The sequence below is a fragment of the Xiphias gladius genome, chromosome 11 (genome assembly GCF_016859285.1).
Source record: "Xiphias gladius isolate SHS-SW01 ecotype Sanya breed wild chromosome 11, ASM1685928v1, whole genome shotgun sequence".
Lineage (NCBI taxonomy): Eukaryota > Metazoa > Chordata > Actinopteri > Istiophoriformes > Xiphiidae > Xiphias > Xiphias gladius.
The window spans coordinates 21,182,626-21,210,600 of NC_053410.1; the positions used below are offsets into that span (position 1 = coordinate 21,182,626).

Sequence of the window (27,975 nt, forward strand, 5' to 3'; positions counted from 1 at the left end):
TCCTTGTTCCTCTGTGTCCCCGCCACCGTGTCCCACTTTACCCTTGCCCCTCTTTGAATCTGACTTCACCCCCTTCTCACTGTAAAAACCAGGAGGTGGGAACTTCTGCTCTGCCCTGATCCGTGGAGGACGGGTAGCGAGCCGTGTGGGCCATTTTCACAGCAGGGCTCGAAATGCTGAAGTGGAGATAATCAATAGTTAATGGGGGCAGAAATGTAATGACAGTGAAAGATGACATTTCAACCTCGGGGAAGGTGTAGCAGCGGAGAACAGGGCTGCGTGTAGGTTGATGTGTGCCCGGGGCAGTTATGAGTTCACAGCCAGCTTCTAATGCTATATTAATGATTTCCTTTTTCAAACCTGACACGGACAGGAGTGAGGGGCCCATTTCTGGAGCCTGCTGCCTTCATGCAGTTTTGAAAGGCAATTTAGAGGCAAATAAGTATGTATATATATATATATATATATAAACATTTTAGGTGCATAACCACTTGAAGGTTTGTGGCATTTTGGAAGTCAGGGCTGTCTCTCAATGTCGGATGAAAAATCACTACAATACTGTAAAAAACAGTTTTCTATGGACAGACCCACATGTCTAAGGTGCCTTATTGTATTTTTTTTTTTTAACTTTGTCTATGGTGTTCCCTCAGTTTTTTTCCACAGAACTTCTATTTGCCATTGTTGATATCATACAGCTTGATACTTGCTTAAATGCTTAAAGTAGTACTAATACTTCTTATAGGAACTTATCATGTTTTTGTGATACAGTGACCTAGACCTTGCGTTGTGTTTTTTTTTTTTCATCTATTGCAATCCTATAATATTTCTATGGCATCCGTACTCAGGCGTCTTGGATAGCAGTGAAGTCCGTCACCTGTCATGCTGTAGGTCGTCTGTGTGCATGCAGGCCTGGAGAGCGACGACGCCGAGCTCACGTCCCCAGTATTGCCCTCTGTTGCCGTTCGTTCGTTCGGGGGCGGGGGGGGGCTTTAGCGACCCGAAGGGAGGTTTTACATTCTGCCAGTGGTGCAAGAGGTAAAAGTAGCAACACCACTCTAATAAAACACAGCCTAGTGCTGCGTCCAAAACGAACTAGTAAAGTGCAGCAAAATGTACCTGAGGTGTAAAGATAAAAGTACCCCCTATGCAGCAGACTGGTCTCTGGCAGAGTTATAATTTATATGATAATACTGGATTACTATTACTGAGGCATTAACATTTAATGTGATGGCTGAGAAAGGTGGAGCTCATTCTAATCATTTTGTATATTATTGGGTGGTGTAATTTACTGTATAACGATGCATCGTGTTTTAGTATCTCATTGCACGCTTTTAAGCCACGCTGTGGACCGCACCACCACAGGAACCCGCCGGGCGGATTCCCCGTGGACCCGGCCTTTCTGAAACCCGTGCCACGGACCCGCGCGGCTCCCGCCGTCCTACCCCACCCCCAGGTGTCACGGTGGCCGCGGGCCCGCCTACATTTCGAGTGCCCTCCTCCTCTGTGATGCGCTTTGGTCTTTTGTCGTGCGCTAACAAAACCAGCCAGGGGCCCAAGACCGTGTACGGAAACGGCCTCCTAATTCGAGATAATGAAGTGAAGTCGTTCATCACAGCGGAGTGCGCGAACCTCATGAACCGAGCTGGGAAACATCCATCCGGCTAATTGACTGCCTGTTGTTCCTCAGTCATTTCAAACTGCTCCATCTAGTGGCCCCTCGGCTGAACGTGACGCCGGAGCGCCACTGCCCCCGTTTATTAAATTATTTATTTATTTTTTATTTTTTTATTTTTTTGCAACCGTGAGAAATAAAGTGCCAGCACAGAGCAGGGACAGCGGTGGCAGCGCGGCACTTGCAAACAGAGGCGGAGGATCGCCGGCGACGGAGCGCTCCTCTCACTCACTGTGGCGATTAAAGTTGAGGGCGACACGCTGATGACCTGCGAGCATCCTCCGGGGAAGCTGTGCATTTGACGGGCTTAACGAGCGTCAGTTTCCATCGCCTCACTGCCGATCAGTTGTCGCCGCTTTAGCGCCGCTGTCCAGCGGGTCCGAAGGCTGCGTTTCAGCCCAGGGCACTGGCGGATTACGGGCAGACTCCGAGGAGGATCACAGGTGAATCATGTCAGTGTTGCCGTGTGGGGATGCCGCCTGTTATTCGTGCATGCTGGACTAGATTGCTTGAATGCCCAGGTTTCACGTCAACTTTGGGAATGAATTTCAGGAAGATGTCACTCACTCGAGGTTACAGTAAAGCCCCCCGTGCCTGCCTGAAAATTAAAATGCATCTATCACAAAGGCCTATATATATATATATATATATATGCAAGTGAGCTTGATGTGGCAAACTAATGCCGACTGTTGAAATCTGCAGAAAAGGCTGCCGCACCTGTAGAGGCTAGGTAGGTGTCCGCGTAAGTGAGCTGTGTTGGCATCTTGATGTAAACAGGACTGGGGAGGCTCTTAAGGAGCATCAGAGGGATTTGAGTCTCTGCACAAAGACTCTGTCTGCTTACACACTTGGGGATGCAACAACCAGTCAGCACAGCTTCTGACAGTGGACTAGGCAGCCCCGCACAAAATACAATGTATTCACGGTGTTCAGCAAAATAGGTGGTTGTATGATGACATGGTCTTTATTTGATTTTATTATTTATTTCATTTTTTATTTTTTTTATTATTTTTTTTTGGAAAATATAGCTGCTTGTTTTTGGTTTTTTTGGGGGTGGTCCTTTTTGCAGTTATGATCACTAAATGGAGATTTATTCACATCTTTCTTTAAATGTCAATACATTTCTGGGTGTGACACACAGGACTTTGGCATAAATCAAAAAAGCTGCATCATCGTCACACACATCATCATCATCATCATCTTTTCTTGTTCTCTCGGAGGAAAAGACATTAAGATGAATTACATTCCGATGTATTTTCGGCTTCAGACTTTTCCTGGCAGGCTTTGTGTGCGAGCAAATTCCCACCTTGTTCCACCACATAATCTTAAGATTATATGACAGCTTTGCAGGGGCTGTTGGTTTTGCATTGCATGTTTAGGCAAACTTTCTTTTGATTTGGGTCACTTGTAAGATTTACAGTCAGAGGATAAAATTCAATAAGACAGCCCTGCAGCAATCTTTACTCACTGGCAGATGGCTTAATACTTTTGGATCCTGCTTTAGTGTCCCTTATTGCTCTAACAGGATTTCCTAATTTCACACTGTTTATCTGTATAAAAAGGAGTTTTAAACATGGCATCATTAATTCAATGCTTTCTCAGCCCTGTCAGATCCAAGCCTACTAGCCTCCACTGTCTAAACATTTCACATCTCGTCCACCATGATCTGCTTTGTCATAAATTGAAGTAGATCTCAAAGTAAATTGTTGCATTCTCCCACGTCCCGTCGATAGCGTGTTGGGATGTTGGAACAGTGTAAGTAGGAGGATTTTTTAACGTGCGATAAATGAAGTGCACACGGTGACAAGGGCATTTTGTGTGTCTGAGTTAATTCTAGCCCCGAGGAGATGGTTTTCCTCTCAATGACATCCAGTTTGATTTTACAGGGGGACACCGCAGGAGTTTTTTATTCCTCCAAGACAATGTGAATTGAATGTTTGCTTGTTTTGGAGGCTCATTGTCAGACTGACATATTGTATGGCCCTAAACAGAAATCAAAACTAGAAGGACGCAGTGAGCCCCACCACTGCTGTATGACTTTCTCTGCTGCGATCCTTTTCTGTCACATTTGCAGTCAGATAAACTTTGCAAATTTGCCAAGTTATTCTTTTAAATACCGGTCCTTTTCATTGAGACCAAGTGGTGATTAGAAATAAACAAACAAAAACATCTTAGCTCAGGTGTGGAAAATTCCTGGAGATTAGAGCGCTGCCTCAGTACATTTGGCCTATTTATAGCATTATTGTGTGAGTGAAACAGCTATCAACCTCCCTGGAAGAAACCTCTGTGAGTGACATCCGAGAAGACAGCGAGAGGCAGGTCAACCTTAACACATCTTAACTGCCAGGCTTTGTACCATTGAAGCCCTGCCAATTCAATCTGTCCGGCTAATAGTATCTTATTAGTCAAGGTAGAGCTAAAATGTGACTCTGAGCCCAGGTTGTTGTGTCAAGACTTATGGGCCTTATTCATCCTGCTGGGTAATGAAAAAGACAATAATTTATGAGTCATAAATCAATGCGAAGGTGAGCCGCACTGAACTGTGAACTAACAGCCAGGTTTGAATCCTTGCTTGATTAATCATTGTTTCTGCACCTCACCGGTCAAATCGGCTATGTTCAATAGCCTGAGATGCAAACAGAGCTTTGGCCTTTGACAGAGGGATATTTATATCTACAGTGACGATAATGACTGAACCTGCTCCTGGTGCCAAACACAGGCTGATGTTGACTTCATTCTCTCTAGCGCAGGGAGCCGCGGCAGCATATAAATGTCAGAATAACAAAATGGAACTTTGTTATTGTGAAATTAGCCATTTACAGAGGATAATTATAATTTTCCTGCTGCTGCACAGTCAAAGTTCCAATCCAGTGTATATCTAATAATTATAGTTAACTGCGTGCAGAAAATCCAGCTGTAGAGCTTTCTGAAGTCAGAACAGGTCACATTTAAGGAGGAGGGGAATGCATTTTTAATGTATGGCAAAGTCAGGTCCTGTTAATATTACAGTCTGGCCACTGTGGATATTGGATAGGTGATGTGATGTCAGTATCTGTAAAACTGCCCTCGTTTCGACCCAAATATTGTTATTATTTAGTGTTTCCCCAGAAATATGAAAACACACACTCACACACACTCACACACATATATATATATATATATACATATACATATACATATATATATATATATATATATATATATATATATATATATATTTGATTGCTGCTTTTGAAGGCTTGCTTTTGAGTAAAAATACACAGTGGTACAGAAATAAGCAGAAATTTAAATTACAGGTTTTACATAATATTTATGTAGCTGCGGTCATGGAGCGCGCCCTACATTAGGACAACATTGCCTGGCAATAATCTGACTGTGGTTTTTTTATGTTGGCTTTACTTCCTCATTGTTTGGCTTGTAAAAATTTTAATAATTGTTTTGTAATGAACAAACCTATAAAAGATCAATAACAGAAGTCCAAACACACTTATTTGGGTTTTTGAATCACAGATATAGAGCATATTCAAATCTATTGTATTTAACTATGTTTTATAGTTTATTATTCACTGAAGGATTGATTTCCACAGTGATACTGAGTTCTTATGTTTTTGAATATTGTATTTCATGGAAATCAGCTTCCCCTGCTGTTGAGTTTCAGCGGAGGTCCCCTTGCTGGTTGACCTGTCAGGCCCGAGGTTTGGACTGACAACTTTCACATCCCTGGTCTGGGCACTGTCTGACCATAGCAGGCTGGCTCAGTGGTGGAGGAATTAGAGAATGAAACTCAGTTCATTTAAACTCTCATACAGCTCGATCAATAAACTATGATAATATGAGCAGAGATTTTTTAGTAGTATGTATATTTAAGACCTACATTTTACTCCGGGGTGTTCAGTTTGTTTGCCAGTTTCCACACACTAAATCACCTTGCACAGCTTCTGCTTTCAACATTATTTATTAACCAAAAATCAATTAAAGACATTAGATTTCAATTTAGCACAAGAGTAAAGCTAAGTGGAGGTATTGGTTTTATAGGACTCTCTATCATGCATGTGTGACCACGGGAGTTGTCTGCCCCATTCCCAGAACTTTTTGTCTAAACCATTACAGGGTAATACAAACTGCATGGTGTTGCATTTTAAAATTTACCAGAATTTGACTGAATATTTCTCATATATATTTCTTTTTAATTGACCATTTTTGGCTTGACTTACATGCCATTTGAGCACTTTATGTCATTTGTTAATTGCTTGGAACACTTCAGTATTTGGAACCATGCCGAGACCTGTCACTAGCTGAACAACAAGGAAACCACATGACCCCTCAGCTCTGTGTGGTGGAAAAAGGTAGACTGTTCTCCAAGACAAAAATATACAACTAATTCTCCAGCGTTAATTATTGTTTGTTTTCCAGAGATAATTATTTGGATCTGACAAGTGTTAATTGAGAGTTGTTTTTCCTCATACAGAGCTGATTTTTGCTGTGAAGTGGGTGTTCAAATGTGTCAGAAGTGTGAATGAACTCGGTGATGTTGGCTTATATAAACTCTAGTATGCTGCTGATTGATGGCTGCAGCTAGTAGTTAGTATAAGGCTTCACTGAGCGTGGGCCGTTTCAGGTCACACCTGTGCAGAGTTTATGAGTCTCAATGTGGCATATTCTAGCTATGCTGGTAAAAACAGAGGATTACGACATCAGGTTCTGATCCTAAAAGAGACCTTACAGAAACATGGTTGCATTTTATCACAGATGATGTGCTTATTACACTCAAATTACTACTTACAATTTGTCTGGATAACAGTCCATAACAGAAGCTTGTAGCAAATGTCTTCAGAGATGTGTAGAGAGACACTGTATCGTATCTTTATGTCAGTTCATAGTTGTGTTTTTTTTCTTTCCGGCCATGTCATTGCTAGTATTCAAGATAAAGCAGTGAAGCAAAAAAAAAAAAAAGAATTCTCTGCAGGGCTTCAGGGCAAAGATAAATCCATGACCTTTCACCAAATAGCTTATGTGCAACATTAGAAATGTTAGAGAGTTTGACATCACTTGAACATGAGTGGTAAGACCCACAAGGGCATCTTGAAAATGTTTAGTGATATAGGACTTATACCATTATACCAGAAAGGACTAATTCCAGTCTAGCCTGTAAAATTGCATGACATTTGACACACATTATGCTGTGTGGCTGAGAATTAATTAGACAGACATTTAGAAAAGATGTGGTCTGTATTAAAGATGCCAAGATGGCATTAGGATGTAATGAATGTAGCAAATGATTTAATTTGCAGATCCAGAGAATCTACATGAAGTTGTAAAGATTTTGTTGTTATGGGATACAGACGATGTTGTTTTATATTTTCTTATTGTTAACAAATGCCATGAAAAGACCAAAACCAAAACTGTGCAAGTCTCTCCGACAGTAGTTTTCAAGCCTATTACTGAAGACATAAATCTTTACAACAGGTTATCTATATACAGTAATCATTTCTATTTTCAAAAGGGTCTGTATTTGTATACAAAAGCTGGGCACTGCAGTTTTAAGCAATAGTTACTCAAACAGAAGTAAATAGTGCATTTTTGAGGGGAGTGTTTTCAGCCGCGGATTAATACACAGTTGGTGCTGTAGTGAGTACTACACCACCAATACACAACACCACTTTAAGCGACTGGGTGTTACTGGCTCGGCTCAGCACACAATAACAGTAATAATAACACAATAACAGATCAGCAAGTTATTTTAGCTAGCTAACAACTAACTAGCTTGTTTGCTGAGTGCACTAGTTCATGTTACAATTGTGTATTTCCTGTGACCAATTTAGCACTGTAAAATGCACTACATCTACTTGTTTTACTTCTTAGAAGCCTTCTTATAAGTCACAACACTAGCATGTTCACACAGGGAAAAATTTGACAGGAATTTGCTATAATGTTCAGAGAGGCAACATATTTTTTGAATGAATAAAGCGCTACATTTATTAACAGCAGCGGCGTCACCAGGAGATGGTTGGGGTGGATGGTGGGTCTGTCACACCGCATATCGGGCTTTGCATCCAGAGTCCAGTCTGGGGTTCGGTTTAGGCAACAAAAACACTTTGTTTAAGATTAGGGAAAATGTAATCAAACACATTGTGTCTAAGGTCTCTGTGAACAACTTCTTAGTAAACCCTGTTACATTTGGGTTTGACTCAAAATAAGCTACAGTGTGTGTGTTCATTGTAATGAAGGATCATGTTAGCAATTACAACAGTGTGGCTCACTGATATTTTTTAATTGTTTGTTGCTGGTTATGATCTTTTCATGGGATCTGTTGGCAGTGAGGAAAAATATAGATTTATTGGCCGACTTATCCCTCAAGATACCATGATGCCGTGGCTAGTTTTTGCCCGCTTGACAAGCAGCCTGAGAGCCACCCAGGGGTCGGTCTGACAGAGAGCACAGCGGCAGCAGTAGCAGCAGCAGTATCTGTGTGACAGCTAGTAACAGTTGTTAAGGTGGAGAGGTGAGGCAGAGAAAAGCCAAATGAGGTCCTTTTACTAATGAGCCCCCCCCCCCGCCGCCCCCAGCTGCAGCAGCATTATCGGTATTCACCTCGTTCTGCTTCCTCTCAGTTCCACAGCAGCTCCAAGGATTCTGCCTCAAACATAGCAATTCGGCTAAAACACCGCTCAAATACCACTGGCATGCCAGCAGTCAATTTCAACCTTTTTCCCCCCAGAAAGGATCAGAATCCATGAATATCAAAATGTATCACTTAAAACATATGGAGAGACTTTGGCTTCATAGTTGAGTCTGACATTCCAACATTATCTCTGCTCTGTCTATGTATTATCACATACCTAATCGTGTTTGCTTACTGTTTACTTAATGCTTAGTTGCTCTTCACCTCCTGTTTGGCGCTCCTAATCACTCTGTTGGAAATTAACTGTGTTCATTGAGGTTGACAAATTATCAATGTGCCGAACTATTCTACAACAAGAGCAGGCAGGACTTTACAGTTAATTGGAGAGACGGTCGATATGGCATATTCTCACCTTTTTTCAAAATCAGCTATAAATGTCATCACAACTGCAGGCTGTTGAAAGGAACTCAGCGACGACAGTGAACATTTGGGAAATAAATGGAAGTAGGCCACCACACACAGCAAAGCATCATAGCAGGCATTTGAATTTCAAGACGCCGCAGTAAATCAAGTTAAGCAAGAGATTAAAACAAAAACATTGACTGCAGCTTTTCAAAAATGTGCAGCCTCTGCAACATCTGCTTTTGATCCTGGGATTTCACTCGACTCGAGCTGTTGTATGTTGAATACTCACTGTGCTAAAAACTGTAAAGAAAGTGATGTGCTTTTATTTTTATTAAAACAAAACAATGAGAAATTTAGTGGGTTCTTTTAGAGAAAGTTTTGATGCATTTTCTGCTCTTGGCAAAGGCTGGAACAGATCTGGCTTTATTTTGAAGTGATATGGCTACTTCTGTCAGCTACAGTAAATTCCTTTTTCTAGACTAGAATTATGTTCTATTTTCAGATCAATTTCTGCTTTTGTACAGTTGACTGTGATTCATTTAAAAAAAAAACCCGACATTGATCGTGATTCTTTGTTCCATAAGAGGAGCAGGAGCTTAAGAGTGTTAGATTCTGGTCCTTCTTGGCCATTTTCCTCTTACCCTGTCACTGCTGGGACGATTGATGTAGGGAAGAATTACAGTACGAAGCAGTATCGATTTCCTAACACAGCTCTATGAATACTCCTTTTCCTGATGATCCAGTTCACTGATCCTGGAGACTTGCGTCACACTCGTTGGGATGTTTCCTTGACATGATAGAGCACTGCTCTGAAGTTGCCCAAATTTCTTGCACTGTTCTAGAGGCTAAATGAGACAAACCCCACACCTGGAATAAAAAGTGACAAAATACTGAGCACATAACCCCAGTTTAATTTTCTCTTTCCAGATGGACTGGCTCACACCTGAGATGTGAAGTGTGTTATGTGAGCCAAGGTGTTTTCCCACCTCGCTGGTGGTGGGGAGAGATGCTGCACTCCGTTGCCATGACAGCAGAGGTTCTCTTTGTTCTTGGGTTCCTGATGAGTGGTGCTCAGTGTAATCCTATAGCGAACGTACCAGTGAGCCGAGAACGTCTGCAAAAGGTGTTGACCCAAGCCAGGGAGGACAAGCATCAGGACAAGCAAGCCCTCGAGGAACCGCTGGGATATGGCACTCAGCAGCAGCCGGAGGAAATCAATACTTTGGACCCCAACAGGACTGCCGTGAGCCGCACCAGGCCAATTCTCAACTCCCAGGCACGAGGTTCTAAGGGCGGGAAGTCCCAGGAGCTGTGGAGTGAACAGGACAGCCTGAACCAAATAGACGAGGGCCCAACCAGTGACGTCACCCTCTCCCTGGACGCTATTGACGAGTACGCCTACCCAGACTACAGGGGGAAGGGATGCATGGATGAAAGTGGCTTTGTGTTTGCCATTGGCGAGCAGTTCACCCCAGGCCCTTCGACGTGCCCTTGCCTCTGCACAGATGAGGGCCCTCTGTGCACCAAGCCAGAATGTCCCAAGGTTCACCCTCGCTGCATTAAAGTGGACACTAGCCAATGCTGCCCACAGTGCAAGGAGAAAAAGAACTACTGCGAGTTTCGGGGCAAGATCTACGCCTCGCTAGAAGAGTTTAAGGTGAGCCCATTAACTGCATTCACTCATTTTTTGACATGCTCAAACTTGAAAGAATTGCTGACAGAACACTCCTCGCCCATTCAATGGAGTTTATCACAGGCACTACACAGAAACTAGTTACCTTGCCTCACAGCGTGCATGTGAGCAGGCAGGCAGATTTATAATGGCAAAGGTCAGCACTTGTCTTTTTTCTCATACAACGCCGGCATATTACCAGAGGCTGAATTTAGCAGTGCAGCTTCAGCAGGGTGTTACCATGTTCGAATTGTTGAAACACATGATAGAATTAGAGTTATAGTAATAATACAACTCTGCAGAGCACGCTGCTGCACATGGGTGTCTGTGAAGAGACATAGAGATACAACAGCGAGATCTTTAATGTTTTATCTTCTGACACTTCTTTGAAAGGCTAGACTCAGGATTGTAACGAGGCATAACACGTCTCTTATGAGATGCTACATTTACCAGTGCCTAATGCTTCCCGTCATGTTGGCAAGGTCTCAGCTGGAGGTTAAGGCTAATATGGAATTTTCTTTTCTTTTCTTCTAACTCACGGTGTTACCCACAGCTCTATGTCAAGTCTCTGCCGAGGGATATCTACAGAAAGCTCTACATTCATGAGCGGCATACGTCAGCCTTTGTGCTGTTCAGTGGGGTGTAGAGGGGGGTGCTTTGAAACTAAGCAACAGGCAAGTTTTTATGCTTGATTGCTGAGTTCTGGAGCATTGTACTAAGTGCCGCCTCGCTCCATTTTTCACAGTGGAGTGCCATGCGGAGGCGCAAGCTTCTACTATCTACAGCAACGCTGGTAGAATTAACCTTTGCTCGCTTGTTAAGACTAAAGGTGTATGGCTTAATACAAGTGACTGCTAAATGAAGCCTTTCATGGGGGATGTATGAGCTGGATGCAATTCCAAATGTATACAATCAGTCCTAGCCTTTGTCCCACAATTGTTCTATTTCGAGACACACAGGAATGCTTGGATAACCGAGTCATTTCTAACTCTGTTCACACACAAAGAAAATTGGAGGCATCTTTCTTTTGCTTCCCATTCCTATTGATTTCTCCATATCCCCTGATTGGATAGGGATGTTCAGGTCTCAACTCCGCTTTTCTTAAAATGAGGCATTCATTGGCAATGAAGGTAGGAAGGATAGGACTACCCTATAGATGTAGCATTGTGACAGTGGATGCACACTGTTGTAAACAAGCCAAGACAGGCGGGTTTTTTTTTTTTTTTTTTTGCGCGGGTCTGCTTGTGTGTTTGAAAGACAGTGACTGCTCTAGAGAGACAGAACAGTGGAAAAAGAGAGACAGACACTGAGACAAAGAGAGAGCCAGAGACATAGATAGCAAGAAATTAATTAAGAGGAGACGACTGTTTTGCAGAAGACTGTTCCTATGTGTGTTTATCTGTATGTGAACTGTTTATAAGGGTGTTAATTACTATTTCTTCTCCGTCATCCAGGTGTCTCCATGTGAGAAGTGCCGATGTGAGCCAAGTGGGGAGGTGTTGTGTTCTGTGGCAGCCTGCCCTCAGACGGAGTGTGTGGACCCAGAGTACGAGCCGGATCAGTGCTGTCCCATCTGCAAGAGTGGTGAGTGGAGATGATATCTGTCAACAAGGCTATGGTGAACACTTTATTCCAGTACAACCAGTCTGGTTGTGGTGGCTGCCGGGTAGCTCCACTACAGCTGACTAGTGTCAAATGTTTTTGCTCAAGGGCACCTCAGCAGGAGTTATAAGGGCAAGGTAGCGCGACTCACTTCGCTGACGCAAAGAACCCAGCATGCTGCACTGCAGCGTTTGTTTCATGCCATATCAGAATGCATATTTGAAGTAATATTTCAGTGAAGTCTCACCAAAAATGTGGTTAATCAGTAATGATTCGTGGCCTGTTTTTGTGTAAAACATTCACTCGTGTCATTTTCAGTCTTAATGTCATATAATTACGTAGTTTATCTGATGGAGGCTGTAGCGTATGTTCCAAATCTGTCGCTACTGTCGGGTACAAAGATTTGAGGTCCACTTGCATTTTTCGCTGTTAGGGGTTGTGAGTTTATGATCCTGTTGGTTTGAGAGCTCTGGCCCGTCTGAGAAGGAATTCTGCCGCTCAGAGTCGATTATCTGAAGTTGTTTTGGATGATTCCAGACAGGATGTCCTAGATTATGTCCCCTTGTTTTCTTGGTGTGACTCTAATGCAACATGGCAATGTCAGCAACATTGCTTCCTTCAGCAAAAAGAATGATGACTTGCGATATGTATCTCTGACTTGGAATCTTAAAGCGGTGCAGGCTGTCTGCTATAAACAAGAGCAAGCAATCTGCATGAAGAAAAAAATCCCTGTGTTGGAGACAAGATATACAGTGCACGACACATAAAAATGCTTCGTCTTGTCTCTTATTAGACGACAGTAGAGCTAATATGATTTTTGGTAAGTAGGATATTTTGATATTTCATGCTGTGTTATGAAACTGAGCATTTCTACATAATGTGATGAACACAAGATGAATAGAAATAGCAGATTGTCCCAAGTGAAATTAGAAAACCAACTGTCTGACATAGAGTGGTATCCTTAAAAGTATATCAAGAAAAATAAATCAAGGAGATAATGAACAAAATGTCCACAAGATGCCATTCAGCATGTGACTACCATCTGCTTAGTTTATTATTCAATTACACCCAGAATGTCACATCAGGATAATTAATTTATCATTTTAGATTTATAAAACATTATAGACATAAGCATTTGCATGTAATGAATGTTTATGAGTAGTTATCAGTCAAAGCTTTTCCCTCTCAAATTCAAAGCCTGTCTCAAAACATCTACAGAGTTGAAAACATTGGTAGTCTTACAGCGTTATTTGCTTTAGTCTTGTTTGCCTGCTCTAATCTTGGGGAATACATGCTGGTCCTTTGTTTCCATATTTCTGCAGTTCACCCACTTTTTATATATGCACGTATAGATCATACTGAGAGTGCTTGGTGCAGAATTTTGGGCAGTACTCCATATTTTCCCCTGTGCAATGCCCAGCGGATTTGCTGGGTTGCATTCGTAGGCACATCAGTCAAGGAGACAGATGTAGATACAGTACAGCATGTGCAGAGATGTGGCAGACTTGAAGAGAGCATGCATCTGTATTCAGAGGTCCCACCAAATCCATGGGCTCATTCAGCCGATAAGGATTTTCAGTTTTAGGATAGCATTAGTCCCTATTACCATAAGATTACCACACATTACCACACATAAACCGGGCTCACTATGTCTAAGAAGCTAAATTACCTGACCACAACTAACACTGTCACAGTCTTAGTTAGAAATTCTTGAATTATTGTAGTACATTGGGATACTGTGGTTAAAGGGGCACAGCACTGATTTTACACCTAAAGATCAGTTTACTCATCATGATGAGTACTACTCAGCTTGTAACAACAGTTGTATAATGTTTTCTGTGGTTCTGCAGGAGCCGTCTAAACCTTTGTCATAAACTGGGAGCATGGAGTTTGAAATATGTCTGCTTTTATTAGGCAGAGAGGGTTTAATAAGAGTGAGAGCAGCTGCTGGTTCTAGAAGGGTTTTTCCCCACTGTAAATCTCTATTTCAAGTTTTTCTTTTAATGAGATCCTCAATGTACCTTAACATAGAAATACTGTAGCCTCCTGGGCACCTGAAATAGCTCTTCCCACTTCACAACTCTATGTCAGAAAAAGATTCAAAACCTTTTATATGGCTGGACCGTGTATGGTCAGTGTGCAACATTAAGGGCAGTTGAAAACTGTTGTGGAACCGCTGTAAACATCTACTTTCAATGGAAAGTATCTAAAGCCTGCTTGAGAAGTTGCTAAATGCCGCTAGATGATATAATATGTAAATAGCATATTCAAGACGTCCTTGCATCTTCTTTCCTTCTGCCAAGTGTCAGCCATTTGCTTCTCTCCTACTATCTGTGCTTACATATACAGTAATCTAATAGAGCCGAATTCCTAATAAAGCTGTTCTTGTTTACATGTTTTTCTGTTTCTGTTGTCACACAACGGAACAGGTATGAAATAGTGACTGAAACGTGGCCCATTAAGACCACATGTTAACCTGCAGTTACTTTCAGGACATTTCCCGGCTGCTGCTCTGCACTGCTGACATCCTGATTTTATAACCGCAACATTGTCTGAATACATGTCCATACACATAAGTTAAAGACAGTGGCTGTGCTGTGATCTCGGCTATATTTACTTGTAAAAGGATGACTCAGAGAAAGTTAGAGGCTCATTCTCGTCAGTTTCAGTTGCCGTGTGGTCAATTGAAAGAAATGCATAGAGAGGTGTGCCTAGGGAGGGAAAGCCCAGCCTTGCGCTCGCTTGTGTTGACTCTGTTGTACGGAAAGTAGCTAAGGTTTGTCCAAAAAGTTGGTTAATCTAGCGACAAAGGGGCTAAGTTGGCAACACTGCCTGTAAATGCCCCTCCTGATGACTTAATAGAATCTATTCGTGCCAATTCATTTTGACAGGGCAACGGCCAATGGTGAACCTCCAACACTCGGCCGGCTGACCAATGGTGTAACTTCACAAACTCAACTCTATTAGTCACTATTCCGGGATGGTAAATGGACAGCACTTATATAGCACTTCCTAGTCTTATCAACCCCTCAAAGCGCTTTGCACATTCACCCATTCACACACACATTCATACACACACATTTTTTTTTTTTACATACATACAGCACTTTCTATACACACACACACACACACACACACACACACACACACACACACACACACACACACACACACACACACATACACACACACACACACACACACACACAGATGATACATTGGGGGCAATTTGGGGTTGAGTATCTTACCCAAGGTCACTTCGACATGCGGACTGGAGGACCAGGGGATCAAACCACAGTTAGTGGATGGCCTGCTCTACCTCCTGGACCACAATCACCCCATTATGTAGGGGATGTAGCGCTAGACTGTGCCAGCAAAAAACTGTATTGAGTTGCATTATGGGAATAGTAGGCTGCAGTGTTTTTGGAGCTTGACCAACGAGGACTATAAGTCAGGATCCCTTGGTTTTTATTTCTGTCTCTTTTGAGTCCCGCAGATTTATTGAAGTCAAATACTAGATTGTTGGAATGCCCCTTTAGCTGGCTCATATTATTTCCTTTAACGCATACACTTGTATGGCACTTGGCTATAATTCCTACATCATCATGCACCTTCTGTCAGTTTGGTCTCACACTCTGTTAGAGTAATCTACAAGAACACAGTGGTGTTTCTGAAGATGCAGAAATAGCCTTTGGCAGCATTTACGCCTCATTTGTGCAGCAGTCAAGCTACAGTGTTTTTAAAGTTACTGCAGGTGAGATTTTTATGTTAAAAATAGATAGATTTTTAAATTTGTGCCAATCATTTATATTTCCTTTCTTATTTGTATGCCTCCTGCTTGTTTTTTCACATATTCAAGATAGCTGTGAATAAACTAATTGTTAATTAAGTAGAGTTGAGTATCTTTGTATCAGTATGTGTTTAACAACCCCTTATTGGACAGGGAATATTTCTGGCTCTAATTTGATGAACGGTGCTGGCAGGGTAGTCACTGTGTGAACATGAGGTGTAAACACTCTGCAATAAGCAAAAATGTTCGTGAGTGTCAGACGCTGCACACTGCCAGTCACCTTCCACCTGCTGGAGAAAATGGATGTATCTGTCAAAAACATGCCACTTTGAAGACTTATTTGTCGCAAACGTCCATTTGCTTATACAGTTCGTTTCATGCAAGACTTGACACCACAAAGTATATATAATAATTAAGAATAAACAGCATGTTAAAAAATTAAGTACATAGGGGATACCTTATTAACAAATTTAAATACATTAAAAGGGGCTATATGTAAGTTTTCTCAGACAATCTGGTGATGAAGATCACTTGCCAAGAACGTCAGCCATCATTGCATCGACAATGCAAAAGGTTATAATACGCCCTCTGATGCTGCATTGACTTGCTAGCGAAAAGACACAAGACAGGCCAGCTGGGCTGGGGCTAGCTGGTTGGCATGCTAACTTCAGTAGAAGAAAAGAAGTGATCAAAATAGAAGCAAAACAAAAGTTCACATTGGCATTGCTATCCGCCACTGGAGACAGCTCTTGGCAAGTAAGGAAATGAAGTTTGATGCCGAACTTGCAGCGTCTCCTCCAGACTAGTAAGTAAACAGCTTTTAATGCTGGCGTTGGCTATGTAGTGATGGCAAAAAGTTACATATGGCTCCTTTAAGCAGACATGAACGTAAATGACACCACTTATTTTCCTTCAGCTTGTATCAACATCATCAGATTATACATACTTTTATTCATGATGCTTCTTTTCCAGTTATTACAGATCCTGTGATTTAAATGATGACGATCAATGATTGTCAACTCCCACCTCACTGCTGTTGATCATGCAGCACTCAATACGAGACAGCGCCGCAGTGGTAGCTCAGTAATGAAATACTGAAGATGTAAAATAAGGTTACTGGAGGTCATCAGAGAGTTCCTCCTCCGGTTCTGCTGTTTGTTTTGTCTACAGATGTTGTTTGAAGTGCAGGCAGATGTCAAGACCACCCAGGAACTCTGATGCATCCAAAGTGTCACATCAAAGCTCAGCTCATTAATGGGAACGAATTAAATACTCATCCAGATGTGTAATGCTACCACAAAAGGTGTCACGGAGTTTATAAAAGTATGAAAAGCACAGAAAAGGAAAGAAAATGGAACAAAAGAGGTGAAAGATTTAAAGACCAGATGTGCAAAGAGAAAAAAACTGAGCCTTAGCTTATCATCCAACAAGTCATCGCTGCTGTCTTTTACCACCATTTCCTAGCTAACAGCCCTTCTCCTCTTTACCATTTTCCCCACTATTGATATATATCACAATGATGTATTTCAATGTTTGATAAGATAATCAATTATGCACAGGCATTATCTTGGCCTTTTCAGGCATGCAAAATCAATGCTTATGGCAGAGATGTCTCAGATGTGTTATTCAGCCTGTATGCAAGGAGACACTTGGGGAAGAGCCAGGGGAGGAAGATGAAAGTGAGAGGTATCGCTTACATCCACCCCAGACAGTTGTTCATGAATATCAAAGAACAGCTGTGAATGGAGGCAGGTTCTCATCATTTTCACTCATTATCTTAAAGCAGTGGAACACACTGCAATTAAATAGTTTCATACCCTCTAAAGTTTGTGACTATCATTTGCTTGCATCCATAAAGTTTAATTAAACAATATTGATTCATCCAAAGAACACCTAGTCAATACAAGTCAGAGGAAAAAAAGGAAAACATGCTCTCAATACTTGAGTTTTTTTTTTTTTCCTGCTGCCAATATTTTTAAAGTGTTATTTTCCTTGCTTTGACATATACATAGTTGTAAAGGACATGGAAATGTTGGTTGTAAATTAGAAGACAAGTTTTCTCTCTCTTGCAGTATCTGCCCTTGGAGAATGCTTAGGAAAAAAAAAATCATGAAGGAGAGGCCTCTCTCCCCGGCATCTCGGCCGTGGCTCCCTCCCTCTTGTCCTTTACTCTTGCAGGGTATCGCCTTGGCAACGCATGAGGAAACAAGTGGTGCTCTTCAAGACTCAGACATTAGGGTCAACAGTAATCTGGGGGGGAGGTGATAAACAGTCTGAACCAGGGCCAAAATCACTTCAAATAGAGCAACACGAGACATGGTAGCCTGGTTGCCAAGAGGGGTAGAGACTCATTTAAATTAAGAGAGGGCTGATTCATAGAGGCCTTTTTGAGATGTGGCAGTTTTTTTTAAAAGGAAGACATCAAAAAAAACAAAACATAAGACATGAGTGAAAGGGAAGTTTTTTATATTGATATGGAATGGCGTGCTTTGTCCACCTGAAGCAGCCTCCATCTCACCCTCACAACACAGATAAGGAATAGTGTAGCAAACAGAGCTGGTCCCAGCCAATGAATGCAAAAATGAATGCTTGTTTGTATCTGACTAAGAGCCTTGCGCCCCTTAGTTTCTGTTGCTACGCCTGTCAAGCTTTCCGTTTTCTTAAATGGCACACGTGGTGTACAACGATAACATCGCAAATGTGGCTAGCCACCGTAAGCTAACATTACTGCTGAAACTCATTGAGCCGGTTGAGAAATCCGTCTCCAGCGGACTTTTTAATGTTTCCAGCCAATTTGTTTTGAAATTAAAAACCTTTAAATGGGTCTTATATATGCATGTGATGGTTACATAAACCAGGAGATCTTCTAATATTCAACACATATAAGGGTAAGGTTACTCGAAAGAAGGACAGTGACATGGTGGCAGTTTTCTCGAGCTTTTGGTTTTACTCTAAACCCACCAGGATGGGAGTATCATCAACAAAGCGGCATAGAAATTTTGAAGATTTATGATTGTAGTCTGTTCCAATTCAGTCATTATTATATTTGCAAGAACCGGTCAAAGAGGTGATCCCATAAATACCCCATCTTTGAATATAGCATGAATTATGATATAGGAGAATATTGTTTTAATACATGTATCCTTAACGAGCTTTTTCAATGTATTTACTTGAGGTTTGTTGAGATCTCGGTCCCACTGATCCACTAGATCCTCCTCAAGATGACATCAATTTTTCTCTCCAATGGTACATAAGCGAACTGAGAATCAAAATGACACAAATCTGTACAAATCTTCATAAAGGTGTATTGGTATACACTTACTGCGACTGGCAGCATCAAAGGAGTGCTGTAAAAAAGTATGTTCATTTGTTGCCACAGGAGCTGGGAAAAGATGCAAGAAATTTTGCCACATTGTAAAATTCCTCCAGTGGTGTCCATAATAGGGCAAAATCGGGGAACATGGACAAACTCTTTGTGAATCCCGGCGGACATAGTAACCATAGGCTTCATTTTATTCCAGTCTGTAATACTTAGTTTTTCCAATTGAGTCTTTGGGCTTAGTGGCAAGTCAGTGCTGTGTTCCAACTGTTAAGATATTGTTCCCATTTTACCAGTAAAATTTGTTCGCATTTTATTTGAGTTAGCTTGATTTCCATTGATAATAGAATAATCAGCGAACAAATAGTGAAATTTCTTGCTGTGTTTTTCTCCTACCTTCCTCACTGACTGATCAACATTCCTTCTGGCAATTCTTTTGAGTTCTCCTGGTAGATCAGAGATAAGATCTTAAAAAACTGTATTCTCAAAAAGCTTCTGAATAGTGTGTGGTGTGTGTAGAAAACTGTGTGTGTTAAACTGGAAAGGAGAAGTAGGACATTTTGCATCATGTAATAAATTCACTAAAGGTCAAAGTGATTTGTATTCCTCCATTTTTCACCCGGTTGTGGTTTAATTCTTTAATCTCACCTCTATATTTTATTATCTAAAGACCATTTTCTGTTACTGGACTTATTAGTTATGATAACAACACAGAAATTTCACTAGAATGGTGGTAAAGGTTAGTCACATTATGCCTTAACAATCAGAGTACTGCAGGGTCACTGAGTGGTTTTTGGCTTTGGTCTGCTTGTTAGGTGTTATTTTCTACATTTTCCTCTGAATAAAAGTCACTGTTAATGTAACATCCAAAAACATTTTTCACAGTATAGAAAAAGAATAACAAAACTAAACAAAAAGGTCTTCTAGACTGACGTCAAAGCTTTAAATGTACTGTTTATGAGGTTTAAGTAAGTGAAGGTCTTCCAGTAAAGTCTGTCACCTGGACACTGCTGTGCAGCCTGGCGAGGGTTTGTGTCTCCGTCCCTGTGAAGGACATCGGTTATGACAGTCGAGCTGCTTGTGTGCAGCTGGGTTGTTCAGCCACAAAGATCATCAGTGGGCACAGTAACTGGAGACAACATATGCAAACAAACATTCACATGAGGTAGCACTTCCATAAAAACTTGCAGCTTTTATGCGAGGCAGGTCATATTTAATAGACTGAACCCGTTTCATGCAGCATCTTTGAAACAAATGATTCATATTGTTGTTAAATCATAGTCTCTCACCGTAAAATTCTCCTACTTCCTGTCTTTACAAAGCAAGGTCATTTTTATTCTGCATTTATTATGCAAATGTACTCAAGAAATGCATTAAGATGAGTGAGTTCAGCTATTTTTCTCTTTCCATTACCTCATAATGGCGCTCTGCAGGTTTTTAACATTTCAGAATTAAGGGGTGTGATGATCGGGATGTGCCCTCGTTTCCCTGTCCATTATCTGGCGCTGCTACTCAGCCAAAAGCCACAGGTGCTAATGGCTATCTCTTTCACACACTGCCCATGCCAACCTCAAACAAGCTGTAGTGACAGTTTGGGTCCAACTGTTCATGCACATGCACAGTCCATTTGTCTCTGCCTCTCCGGGTGTCGTTGAAAAGCTCTTGTGAAGCCTGATGTGCCTGTAAAAAATCTCTCTCTGCCACAGAGAGTGAGAGGCCGAGAAAGATAGAGAGTGATGGAGAGATGAAGATATATTATATTAATGAAGCAATGACAAAAAGGTGGGTGTGATATGAATGGCAGAATAATAGGGTGAGGGCAATAAGTAAGCACAGTGGCACCGAATCCATGCATTAATTAACACAAATGAGTGCCTTGCAACCGTGAATGACTGGCTGACAGGCTGTGGTTTAATCCCAGCTCCAGGAGGAAGGGCTTCCGATTTATTTTGTAAAGCGCATGATTATTTTTCGCATTTTACTCTTCTAACATATCCTTGACACATGCATCTTTTATTCGACACGCTGTGTTCTAAATGCTGCTAATGATGATGAATCAGTAGCGACAGCAGCCTGGGCCACAGGATGAGCTGTTATTCAGAAAGGGTGTGTGCGTGTTCATCTGACGACTTATAAATGTGTTAGGGTTGACATTTTGACAGGCCTCGGCAAACTGTTCACATTGATTGATGTGCCAGCACGCTCCTCCTAGGTGCTGCCGTCCAATGAAATGCTGTGGCTGCAGCCGAAAGACTCCCCATTTATCAGCATCTTAATTATACACCAAAGTGGCTCAAGACCTTGTTAGTCTAAGGGAAATAGCCATTGTTATGCTATACCTTATGTTGTGGAAGCAATTCCCTTAGTGTTTATATTTTGTCATGCAGCTTGAGAGATAATGGATGAGTTATGAGGCTTTTTTCCAACGACTGTTTGAGGACAGAGGCACTTTCACTAAACAAAAGCCTCCCCCATCACACCTAGTACCAAAGAGGGTAATTTTGTATAAGATACAAGAAGCACATTTATGTTGGCTATTCTGGGCTTGGCAAGTGGAGTTCTCTGCACACAATGTCATATAGAAGGGATGGGCCCCAGTGGTAGTTCATTTTTTTCGCGTGTGTCTGAGCTACTTAAAGGGCTCGGTTCTTAACAACTTCTACCTAACAACAGAATTTCCATTAGTGAGCCAATTTACGCCAAAATAATAATAATAATAATAGTAAATAAAGAACAGTCCCTTGGGGTGCATTTAAGAACAGTGGTAAAGCAATGCATAACGGTGCTTAATTTGGTTTTTATGAACAATTCCACTGTGCATTCCTACCTTGAAAATACATATGGAGGGGAGCCACCTTCAGTAAAATGTATGCTTTACTTGTGGTGTAGCCAATCTAAGGAGTGTGGAACAAAATATCACTGAATACCTCTCATGTGAGCACCTAAAAGCGAATCGAATATGCAGAGTCTAAATTAAAACAAAAAATCTTGGGCTAAACATCTGAAATCCAGAACAAGACGGTGGAAGAGATAATCATGTGAATCGGGTCCTTAGGAACACAGTGCAATCAGTGTAATCCCAGGATGCATCTCTTCCGTGATGGGAGCGCGAGCTTGCAGAGTGAAAATGCTCTTCTACATAAACCATGATTGGTTACCCAACGGTCTGAAGAGCATGTTAATGATGGCAACTGATAAAATATTTTTGATAAGTAGATACAAAGCCAATTGGTGATTCATGGCGAATTCCACCTTTAAAGGGACCCCATTGAAAACTCATATTCATTCATATTGTTTCATCTTGGATTAAAACCTGCCAGAAACGGCCGCTGACACCACTAGCAGAAGCCTTTTCACAGACCCTGATGCTCGTGTATCTGTTATTTTTCTGTGCCTCTCATATTCCCATAACCAGAACACTATTTTGGGAAACAATCGATGAAAGCCCAGATGTGAGAGCCTATTTTCCACTGAGAGAAATGAAATGAAGGACAACGCGTTTGGTCTCTCATGTTCATTCTCTGCTTTAACTGACTGCATTCAAGTTTACGGAGATGGCAGGGAGCTATCATAAAGAAACGAGATAAGATGACTGTGCTGAACTCCATGTGGAAATTTGGTCATTGCAGCAGATGTGTAATTAAAATACCAATAAAACAATAACTGAAGTCCTGTCTTACTAGCTTGTGTCCCTTTGGCCTTCGTTCCACAATGTAGTTTTGTTTACACAATAACAATATACAATATACATATACAATAATACCCTGGGTATTAGTCTGGCTCAACGCATTGATTCACATGCTACTGATCCTGATATTTAATGTCACTTATTGGGTACATAAACTGAAAAGAACAAACAAGATTTTCTATCATCACAGCTGCAGGATTTATGCGTAATATTATTTCATAAATCACCTGCATCCAGACTGACGAGGGGGTGTGTGAATTCACTGAATTTTAAACTGATTGGGATCTTTCGAGCAGCACAAGGCAATGTGACTTTGAATTGTGTGTTCAGCCCTTAAACTGCATTTTTACACACTGGATACTGTCCTTGGTGGGTCTAGTAGCCGAAAAATACCACAGATGAGTGGAACCTTAATAACACAGGTATTTCTTCTTTAAATTTCCTCCAACACCAAAATATAGCCTGACCCTTATTATGCGACACGATGCCGACAGCACAAAAGAAACGTTTAAAAATTGTATCAAGTCAATCTGAAGTCACTTTCCTGTTTTTCTTGTGCCACCAACAGGGCCAAATTGCTACGCGGACACAGCAGTCATACCGGCCGGCCGCGAGGTGAAGATTGATGAGTGTACAATCTGCTACTGCACATACGAGGAGGGCACGTGGCAGATTGAGCGTCAGGCCACCTGCAGTAAGAATGAGTGCCAGCGGAGCTAGAGACTGGCAGGTTGAGAGGGGACATTGGCACGCAACACCAGCGCCAATCCGCATGTAAACTCTCGGCCTTTCACCCAGTCTACCGGACATCAGGGTCGGACAGCAGCCCCCGAGCATTTCAGCATTTATACTGTAGTCACTCCTGCATTACTGAAAAAAAAATGCTTTTATGAAAGTTTATAATCCACACACAGAATATCTATTTATCTATGTATTAAATTATTTATGAATATATACAAAAAAGGGGTTATTAATGCTGAACTAGTGAAAAAATATTTTTTATAGCCTCTGTATTTTAATAAGCAATGTATTGGACCAGAGGTCAATAAAACAACAGAATGTATAGAACACACACAGCTGTCTTTGGAGGTGAAAAACCCTCAATGTCTCGACCATGTGGTGTCAACTGACAAACCCTGACACCTGCCCCTCTACCACCAAAGTGCAGACTAGACTAGTGCGATCAATGTCAGAATGATGGGTAAAGATTTGCTGTGTAGGATGATCAAGTACAGAGTTAAAAACAAAAGGAGAAACTGAAGGAAATTCAAGAGACTGTTTCCTGATTTCTTTTATCTTTTTTGGATGTTCAAATGTGCTTTGATTTGAAAGTGCTTTTTTGTATTTCTCTTGGTACTGTGTGTTCATGTTTCAAATAAATGCCAATCTGTGCTCGGTAAATGTTCAAATGGTACTTTTCAGCTGTAGGTCTTCGTGGTTAGTTTTTGCTGAAAGGGTGCTGTTTTATGTTTACAGACTTTCAACTGAATAAAATGTTCACAAATTTCATCGTCAAATAATACTGAGATGGAATGATCAACCCAGATCCCTCATTTTGAATGAATGATTTGCCATTTCTGATCTCACAGATAACCTTTGAATGTGACAAACCTGAACGAGACCCCTCTTTAAATGTAAGCATTTTTCTGTTTCGAAGTTCTAGGATGAGAAGTGTTTGTGGGAAAGCTACAGGTAAATATTTAATGAGTTGTCAAGAGTATATTAAGTTATTAAGTTATGTTGCAGTTTCATTTACAATAGCTATAAGCATCACAATATAAACGAGAGGTGGGAAGTGAGAATACAGAATACTCCATAGTTGCCTCTGGAATTTTAACTTCATTTATAAAGGCCTGGCTGGGCAATCTAATGTCATTGATCCCAATTTGCTTCTAAAAGTTTATAATTGAAAGGTCATATGGCTTGTAGCATATTTCTTTCTTGTCTTCATCTTCGGTTTGAGAATAAGGAGTAATGAATGCATGTGTCTCGCGGACCCATGGGGCCCATTGACCAGCAGATCAAAATGATGATTAATAATTTAAGTCCAGGTTATGAACACTAAGGGGCTGGCTGTGATAACTGGATGCAGATGCTGCGTTTCTTTTTTTTCCTGTCATATTTTGCATTAGCAGCGTGGCGCTCTCTGTGTCAGCCAATGTGCTGGCCACGCGGCAAAACTCTTTGATCAAATGGGTTGCCAGACAATGATGTTGCATCTCCAGCAGTGAGACGTGCCCGTCAGCCAGCCGGCAGGATTGAGGTAAATAAGCCTAAATGCATGTACATGCTACCTGACAGGCTTCTCTCAGAGTAGCGGGGGAGAGGTGGCACAGATCTATTAAGGTTTTCTGGTCAGCCTTAACTCTTCTGTTTCTATGACTGTAAGGGTCCTCTCAAACCAGACTCCTTCATTCAAGGAAAACCAGGCTTGTGCTTGTGCATACAAGTGATAAATGATTGTGGGATTTTTCTCTCCTATAAAACAATCTTCACTTGTAATACAAAGAGCTCATTTTAATGTGCCTTGTTCTCCCTCCTCAGTTTCCTTCTATTTAGAGTTATTACTTCTGTCATCTCTCTATTCTTTAATTTCACAAGATAATACTCCCTTATGTTTAATTTCCCAAGCAGCTTACCTGCAGTGTCTCAGTCTGTGAAGTAATGATTGTGACCGGGGATGTTATCTGTCACCGCCATCTGCTCTGTCCAGGTCATTAACATTCACAATTGGCTTCAGATCAGTTCATAGTCCAGCAGTTATGCAAGATCAGTTCTGTGTATGACTGGATGTAAGAAAGACTGCCTATAAAGTCTGCTCATTAGAAACAAGGCTGGGTCTTTTACTTTGACATAAAACTCCCAGAAGTAGTAAACATCTAAACTCCTTCAAAGACAGGTCATTAATTGGAAACATCTGTTGGAGAAACCCATGAGAGATAAGCTTGGTCTCCCCAAAGCTGTTACTATGTAATTAGTCTTCTGCCCTGTTCTGGACAATGTGCACTGCTGCACTTAGATGAGATGTGTTCATACTACAGTAGGTGATGAAATTCATCATTCATTTATAGCAATAGGCCAGCTCTGTCATTTGAAATGAAAGCATCATGAGAAACCCTCTGGTCAACAAAGGGAGGTTGAAAGCTTCATCAGCATGCAGTTTCACAAAAGACTTAACTTACAAATACAAAGGAATAAAACCAAAAGTCCTCCAGAGTTATTGGGCGTCGAAGAAGGATAGCAAAATACATTGTAACCTAAATGACAGATGAAAACTGAATTACAGATTATTCTACTGATTTATAATTTGAAGCATTTAAGAAAAATGCCTTTAGTGTAGTGATATACATAGGCTTCTTGAATAAAGTTTTACACGATTAATTGCAATATCTCTTAAACACATTTCCCATCTAATTACTTCATCAGTTCAATCTTTCAATGAGCATGTTAAACATCCGCATGTTAGCATTGTCATCGACAGCACGGTAACATGACGACGTTAGCATTTAGCTTAAAGTACCACTGTGTCTGGTACAGCCTCACAGAACACCTAGCAAAGGTTGTAGGCTTTCAGTCCTGTTTCACAAATCTTTTGATTAGAGGAACTGAAAGTGAAGTCGTGTCTGGAACAAGTGATGACGACAATTTAATTTTTGAGCTGAGTGATCAATCATAATTTTGTAGCAGAATTGGAGCACAACAATATTAATAAAATAATAGTAATAAGTAGAGACATGAACTTGACAGCAAAAAGAGGACCCCTGTGCTCTTATAGTTAAAGCTATGTTCTAAAAGGTAGACAGGCAATGTTATTTTAATGTGTTTCTCAGTCTCTGTCACTTAACACCCATACATTTAAAGGTTAAACTAAATAGAAACATCTAGCTAACATACCTATTCTGAGAATCACCATATGTTTTCCTATGAAGCTTTTGGCCACAGGTTGTTTTTTTTTTAACTTCTTGTTTCCCTTTCTCAAGGTCAATCATTTAGTATAGTCACATGTTCAGAGATACGATATAGGCATAAATATCTTAGGGGGCAGTCCATGGTTTTAGCGTCCTCATTATGTCAATAAACTGCATTCAGAAGCCTTATGCCATTTGCAGCCTTGTGTTAACAACAAATAAATTCATTATTTCCTTTATCAGTCTACACTCAATACCTCATAATGACAAAGTGAAAACAGAATATTAGAAATTTTTGCTAGTTTATTAAAAAGGAACCACTGAGATATGACATTGACATAAATATTCAGACACTTAACTCAGTACTTAGTTGAAGCACCTTTGGCAGCGATTACAACCTCAAGTCTTTTTGGGTATGACGCAACAAGCTTTGCACATCTGAATCTGGGGATTTTCTGTCATTCTTCTCTGCAGATCCTCTCAAGCTCTGTCCGGTTGGATGGGGACCGTCGTTGGACAGTCATTTTCCGATTGGGTTCAAGTCAAGGCTCTGGGCCACTCAAGGACATTCACCACTCCTGTGTTGTATTGCCTGTCATTATTTCATTTTCATTTCATTCATTTCCGCTTACCCTCAACCCTGACCAATCTCCCTGTCCCTGCTCCTGAATGAGGGTGCTTCACTGATGGGATGGTATTGGGCAGTTGCTGAAAGGTGACCGGCTTTCTCCAGACATGACGCTTAGAATTGGGGCCAAAAAGTTCAATCTTGGTTTCATCAGACCAGAGAATCTTGTTTCTCACATTCTGAGAATCCTTTAGTTGCTTATTTTGCAAACTCCAAGTGGCTTTTCATGTGTCTTTCACTGAGGAGAGGCAGTCCAGTGCTGCAGTGATGGTTGTCCTTCTGGAAGTTTCTCCCATCTCCACACAGAACCTCTGGAGCTCAACCAGAGTGCCCATCAGGTCACCTCTTTTTCCAAGGCCCTTCTCCCAGATTGCTCATTTTAGCCAGTCGGCCAGTCTAGGAAGAGTTGTTGTTGTTCCACACCTCTTCCATTTAAAAATTATCGAGGCCACTGTGCTCTTGGGAACCTTCAGGAATGAATTTAAATGATTTTAGCATAACGCTGCAACATAACAAAATGTGAAAAAAGTGAAGGGGTGAATATTTTCTCAATGCACTGTATAGTTCCCATTCTCAAAATACTTGGATGAATAGTGACATTTGTCCATGGACACAGAGAAAATGGATAAATCTACATTGTTAGTAACAAGTACTGATCACCTTTAAATG

The 27,975-nt window shown here is 41.1% G+C and overlaps 1 protein-coding gene across 1 annotated transcript; it reads left to right on the forward strand.

Annotated features, from left to right (window-relative positions):
- The first annotated feature begins 9,705 nt into the window (after positions 1-9,705).
- Positions 9,706-23,490, forward strand: vwc2 (von Willebrand factor C domain containing 2). Its single transcript, XM_040139853.1, has 3 exons — positions 9,706-10,356; positions 11,826-11,955; positions 23,339-23,490. The coding sequence occupies exons 1-3, from the start codon at positions 9,706-9,708 to the stop codon at positions 23,488-23,490; spliced, it is 933 nt and encodes a 310-aa protein (XP_039995787.1).
- Positions 23,491-27,975: the final 4,485 nt, after the last annotated feature.